This window comes from Mizuhopecten yessoensis, unplaced genomic scaffold (assembly GCF_002113885.1).
Source record: "Mizuhopecten yessoensis strain PY_sf001 unplaced genomic scaffold, ASM211388v2 scaffold897, whole genome shotgun sequence".
Taxonomy (NCBI): domain Eukaryota; kingdom Metazoa; phylum Mollusca; class Bivalvia; order Pectinida; family Pectinidae; genus Mizuhopecten; species Mizuhopecten yessoensis.
In genome coordinates this window covers 138,913-146,024 of record NW_018403776.1, presented here as the reverse complement: position 1 = coordinate 146,024, position 7,112 = coordinate 138,913, and the positions used below count along the sequence as shown (strand labels likewise).

The window sequence follows — 7,112 nt, the reverse complement described above, 5'->3', positions numbered from 1 at the left end:
AATTGTTCACTCGAAATATCACATTGAAGATTAAAACATTGATCGTAGATTTGGCTTGATTGATACCTCGCGGTACATGATCTAAAAGTCTGTTATGCATCTTTGGGTTTCAATATTTTAGCAAAGTCTGATATTCTCTGGTGGTTCTAACGACCGAAATCAGAACTTGTCTTCGATGACCTGCACACCCTTCTCCTCGTACTGCGCCTTGGTTATAAGAAGACCACCAAACGTTTCTAGCGATGCAAGGATGGATCCTCCTATCCATGCCGAGTACGGTGCTGCTTTTATCACCTGTATTCCACTAACACCCACCATCTTGGTTTTTATTTCGTCTTGTACGCGGTCAACTAATCCACTAAAAAGAGTGTTTCCCCCAGACAGTATGATATTGCTACACATCTCCTGGGCACGATCATTTCCGTGCTGCGCGCGGACCTTTTCGATACAGTCCACTATGGCTTGAGGGATACTTCTAGTGTTTATGTTAGCTATGGTGGGATCCAATAAGATCTCGGGGGCCCTTTGGGCGTCCTGGGGGACATTGATACGACTGCCGTCGGAAAGTGTATAACCCATGTCCTCGGTGGGTGGATTAAGGCTACACGTCTGCTCTTTAATTTCGTTAACGGTTTCGAAATCAAGATCGGGATTAGCAAGCTTTTGTGAGACGAAGTTCGTAAGCTGGTTACCGGTCAAGTCACTTGACACAAGAGTGTCTAGCATGGCATTTCCTTGATAAAGAGCCACACAGTTGGATACTCCTGCTCCAGACTCCATCACAACCCCGTTCAGCTTCCCCGTAGCATACAGGGACAAAACGTTGGTGTACGCTAGGAAGACAGCCGGAACATTAAACTTCTCAAACATGAGTTGGACAATCTTCTCTTTGTTGAGTTTCGTGTTTGTCAGTGGCTGACACAAGAGGACGGCGTTCTCATCAGGCTTGACCCCCAATTCCGTGAATGTATTTCGGAGAAGCTGTTCGGCGTCCTCCCAGTCTGTAACTTGTCCATTTTCGATAGGATACCTTCCATTCAGGACAGCCTGTTTAAAGGGAACAATACTATTAAAGTATAGATACAATAGTATAAAAGTCATTAGGCATCATAGTTGTTATTTTTTGTTCGGGATTACAAACAAAGAAACAACATTTTTATGAGGAATTAATTACGATATTATAAATGTTCTTATTCAGCGTATTCCAATTTTGGCGTAGTATCGACTGTTTAACTCATTAGCGCATTAATGAATAGGGGCACCTATAATTTGAACAACACAGGACAAAATACAGTAACTTTACTTAATAAGATTTAGCGCAATATATGAAGCGTGAAAATCCCCTGAAATGTATGAAGCGTTGAAATAGTCCGTTTACAGTTTATAACTGAGTATAAACAGCAAAATGATAGAACATAGAATTAAACTGGCTCTTTTTCATCTAACATTTATTCCATAATTACTACTATTATCATTTTAAAATATAAGCCTTTGAGTAAATAGTGATAGCTTTGCATGAATAGTGATGATCATAAGGCGATATTTTGACTGTCGATAGACCAGGATACCGAACTGGTTTTAGTTAAAATAAATGATATGTTGATCTACGGTCTGAAGTATTGAACTGTGACTCCCATAATTATTACAGTCTGATAATTACCTACCATTGCTCTCCTAAACTGGCCTTTAATGTTTTACTATACGTTACATAGAAATACAAGTTACGAAAAAGACAAATTGTGAATAATTACCTCCTCGAAGTTAATAATTTTACATTATGATGCTGGATATGGATACTAGTGACAACAGAAAGTCTTTCAAAAGAAGGATACAGTATATCTATTTCATTTAAAGCGTTTTTGTTAACATTGTGTACCTGGCTTATAAAGTACAAACAGTTCATGAAATATGTTGTAGATGGGTTAGAACATACGTATTGGGTGTTAATGAAAACAGAACGAGGTGTTGAAATAACAGTACGATAATGGAGAACAACTGGTTGCAAATTCTATTAAAGTATATAAGGATCGATGTATATTACTCTTACTCTGATGATTAGACGATTAAATACGTAAAAAGTAACATTGGAAAAACTATACAATTTTAATGTTATTTTTCTTCTGTGCGTATTGGTTCTAACGAGAGTTGAACTATTAAGGTTCTTAAGTTTTAATACGCGACCAGAATACTGAAAAGGCGTTGACTTACCTTTTGTTGTTTTTCTGTTAGTACACAAGTGGGACTGCTGCCACCCTTCATACCCGCCTTGACACTCCAAGACCCCAGGTCTATCACCACAACTCCCTGCCCAGACATTTCTTTGGTAAAGTTATTTCTTCTTCCTGTTGACGTTTAAAGCGGCAATATAACATAGAGCTGATACGTACCTGTATATATACCTATCAAAAACCCCGCGATAAACATTATGTGTTGACTTCCTACTCCATATAAGGATAGCATTTCTACTCCATATAAGGAAGGCATGCTAATCAAGTGTTCAGGATTTGGCACGTAACCTGAAGTATGTATGGTGTTCATGCAGTAGTATAGACACATTAATGAGAGCAATTTAAAGGCGTAATATCATTATATGTATCAAACAGATCTAGGACGTAACCTGAAGTATGTACGATTATCACATATAGTAGTGTGTACATGTTAATAAGTAAAAGTCGTGATATCTATATGACATGGGAGCAAATTTAGCACGTAACCTGAAGTAGGTACGGTTATCAAAATTGAACTATGGTATAACTTGATGAAGTTAAATGCGCGATATCATTATATTTCTGGATAGTATACAGTATATCGTCCTATTTGTATATAATGCCATGATATCACACAACTTATTTAATTCCGGTTCATCTATGATACTTTTACTTTAAATGTTTCTGAGAGAAATAATAATTATTAGAAGATTTTAAATAAAGTGACATAATAAAGCGACGCATCCTTTACAATTACGTGTATTTGCAACAGTTCTATTGTTCATAATATAATACAAGAACAATCAAAACAATATTTACATATTGCACACAGTTTTAAAATTATGAAAGGTCTTTCATGTCGAAAAGCTACACATTACATTAGTTTAACGAGGTAAATGAGGCGTTAGTCGTTAAAAACGTATTTTATCTCGCTTTTGACTAGATAAAACCTTTCATATGCTTATCAAACGTGCATTTGCACGGACAGTGGCGGTACATTGTACGATGGTAACGTATGACATAGTGGTGGTACATGTATTATTGTATGACATTTATAGTGGTGGTACATGTATTATCGTATGACATAGACAGTGGTGGTACATGTATTATTGTATGACATAGACAGTGGTGGTACATGTATTATCTTATAACATAGACAGTGGTGGTACATTGTAATATGGTAACGTATGACATAGTGGTGGTACATGTATTATCGTATTACATAGAAAGTGGTGGTACATTTGTTATTGTATGACATATATAGTGGTGGTACATGTATTATTGTCTGACATAGACAGTGGTGGTACATGTATTATCGTATGACATAGACAGTGGTGGTACATTGTACTATGGTAACGTATGACATAGTGGTGGTACACGTATTATTGTATGACATAAATAATGGTCGAACATGAATTAGTGTATGACATAGACAGTGGTGGTACAAGTATTATCGTATGACATAGACAGTGGTGGAACATTGTACTATGGTAACGTATGACATAGACAGTGGTGGTACATGTATTATTGTATGACATAGATAGTGGTCGAACAAGAATTATTGTATGACATATAAAGTGGGGATACATGTATTATTTTATAACAAAGACGGTGGTGGTACATGTATTATCGTATGACATAGAGGTGGTGGTACATTGTACTATGGTAACGTATGACATAGTGCTGGTACATGTATTATTGTATGACATAGATAATGGTCGAACATGTATTATCGTATGACATAGACAGTGGTGGTACATGTATTATTGTATGACATAGATAGTGGTGGTACACGTATTATCGTATTACATATATAGTGGTGGTACATTTGTTATTGTATGACATATATAGTGGTGGTACATGTATTATTGTATGACATAGATAGTGGTGGTACACGTATTATCGTATTACATATATAGTGGTGGTACACGTATTATTGTATGACATAGACAGTGGTGGTACATGTATTATCGTATGACATAGACAGTGGTGGAACATTGTACTATGGTAACGTATGACATAGACAGTGGTGGTACATGTATTATTGTATGACATAGATAGTGGTGGTACACGTATTAGCGTATTACATATATAGTGGTGGTACACGTATTATTGTATGACATAGACAGTGGTGGTACATGTATTATCGTATGACATAGACATTGGTGGTAAATGTATTATCGTATAACATACATGTATTGTTAATGTATGACATATATAGTGGTGGTACATGTCTTATCGTATTACATATATAGTGGTGGTACACGTATTATTGTATGACATAGACAGTGGTGGTACACGTATTATTGTATGACATAGACAGTGGTGGTACATGTATTAATGTAAGACATAGACAGTGGTGGTACATGTATTATCGTATGACATATATAGTGGTGGTACACGTATAATTGTATGACATAGACAGTGGTGGTACACGTATTATCGTATTACATATATAGTGGTGGTATATGTATTATCGTATTACATATATAGTGGTGGTACATTTGTTATTGTATGACATAGACAGTGGTGGTACACGTATTATCGTATGACATAGACTGTGGTGGTATATGTATTATCGTATTACATATGTAGTGGTGGTACACGTATAATTGTATGACATAGACAGTGGTGGTACATGTATTATTGTATGACATAGACAGTGGTGGTACATGTATTATTGTATGACATAGACAGTGGTGGTACATGTATTATCGTATGACGTAGACAGTGGTGGTACATGTATTATTGTATGACATACAGTGGTGGTACATGTATTATCGTATTACATATATAGTGGTGGTACACGTATTATTGTATGACAGAGACAGCGGTGGTACATGTATTATTGTATGACATAAACAGTGGTGGAACATGTATTAATGTATGACATAGACAGTGGTGGTACACGTATTATCGTATGACATAGACAGCGGTGGAACAGGTATTATTGTATGACATAGACAGTGGTGGTAGACGTATTATTGTATGACATAGACAGGGGTGGAACATGTATTATTGTATGACATAGACTGTGGTGATACATGTATTATTGTATGACATAGACAGTGGTGGAACATGTATTATTGTATGACATAGACAGTGGTGGTACACGTATTATTGTATGACATAGACAGTGGTTGAACATGTATTATTGTATGACATAGACTGTGGTGATACATGTATTATTGTATGACATAGACAGCGGGGGTACATGTATTATTGTATGACATATATAGTGGTGGAACATTTATTATTGAATGACATAGACAGTGGTGGAACATGTATTATCGTATGACATAGACAGTGGTGGTAAAAGTATTATTGTATGACATAGACAGTGGTGGTACATGTATTATCGTATTACATATATAGTGGTGGTACACATCTTATTGTATGACATAGACAGCGGTGGTACATGTATCATTGTATGACATAGACAGTGGTGGTACATGTATTATTGTATGACATAGACAGTGGTGGTACATTTGTTATTGTATTACATAGACAGTTGTGGTACATGTATTATTGTATGACATAGACAGTGGTGGTACACGTATTATCTTATGACATAGACAGTGGTGGTACATGTATTATTGTATGACATAGACTGTGGTGGTACACGTATTATTGTATGACATGAACAGTGGTGGTACATGTATTATCGTTTGACATAGACAGTGGTGGTACATGTATCATTGTATGACATAGACTGTGCTGGTATATGTATTATTGTATAATAACAACAGTGCTATAGATAGCGTGTGTACTTGTATTGTAGTAAAGCTTATGCTGTTGTACAGGTATGTTTGTATGACCTACAGTTGTTACGATTCCCTATATTTAGGTCACAGTTCCATGAATATCAGATGTGATTTTCTTTTTAAGTGCAAATAAAGTTTTTAAACATTTATAAAAAAAATATTTTCTCTGTTGTTCCTTTCAAATAGTCATTGATATAAACATTTGTTGTTAGTACATCTTAATTATCAAAATTACATTTAAATACAAATGTTATGTGTGACAATTATAGTAAATCATGAGAAATCAGGTAATTGCTATTGCACATCGTTTAGGGTCAAAACAAGTATACATGATTATCTGGATATTAAATGATCTAACATAATTATGCATGAAATAGTTGACAATTGAGATTTTTAAGTACAAATATTTGCCATTTTCATAAAATGACATTTTATGCTGAAACTTCATTGATGACGTTGTTATTGACGTTTAATTATTCTGCTTGCTACAATATATTGTAATAACTCACTGACATCGCTTACTCAGAATTAGTCTCATTTTGATTCTAACGTTTTAAAATAATGCTCAAGAACAACACAGCTACACTATGTTGTTATCACAGCATTGCCATCGACCAAAATCTCGAACCATATGGAGACACTAATGGCCATATTACATTTATCTAAATTGAATAGCACATGCTTTGACTGGATGAATACACCAAGGGAATATGTGTACCGGGTATAATAGATTTAAAAAATCTTAAATGCAATTGTTTTCCTAACTATCAAGTCTATCAGAAGATATTGATTTATTTACATGCGTTCTGGTTTTCGAGGATTTTTAATTGTTTCACATATATATGATTTCCCTTATGTATGAAGTAATTTATTTCAAACTCATTACGTGTCAGTCAACACTGGCGACACGAGCAGGACAACTACTATTGACAGTTCATATTACAGCAGTTTACAATATAACAACAGGAGGATACAAAAGTGACAACCAAACTGTCAGTCGAACTCAAAATCAACAAAACTGGGTCAAACAATTAACAACGGAATGATTTACATGGAGAACGAACAAGGAGTTTCTATGTGAACAATGATTCTAAGTCTACTCTCAAAGACACGTGCCACAGGCATGGTTCTAACGATGAGC

The 7,112-nt window shown here is 35.4% G+C and overlaps 1 protein-coding gene across 1 annotated transcript; it reads right to left on the bottom strand.

The window, feature by feature from the left end:
* Window positions 1-6: 6 nt before the first annotated feature.
* LOC110453752 (actin-like) lies at window positions 7-2,411 on the bottom strand. The gene is made up of 2 exons (XM_021502885.1): window positions 2,209-2,411; window positions 7-1,047 (listed from the first exon to the last, which is right to left on the bottom strand). Exons 1-2 carry the CDS (start codon window positions 2,314-2,316, stop codon window positions 160-162), a joined length of 996 nt encoding a protein of 331 aa, XP_021358560.1. The 5' UTR covers window positions 2,317-2,411; the 3' UTR covers window positions 7-159.
* Between the last annotated feature and the right edge of the window lie 4,701 nt (window positions 2,412-7,112).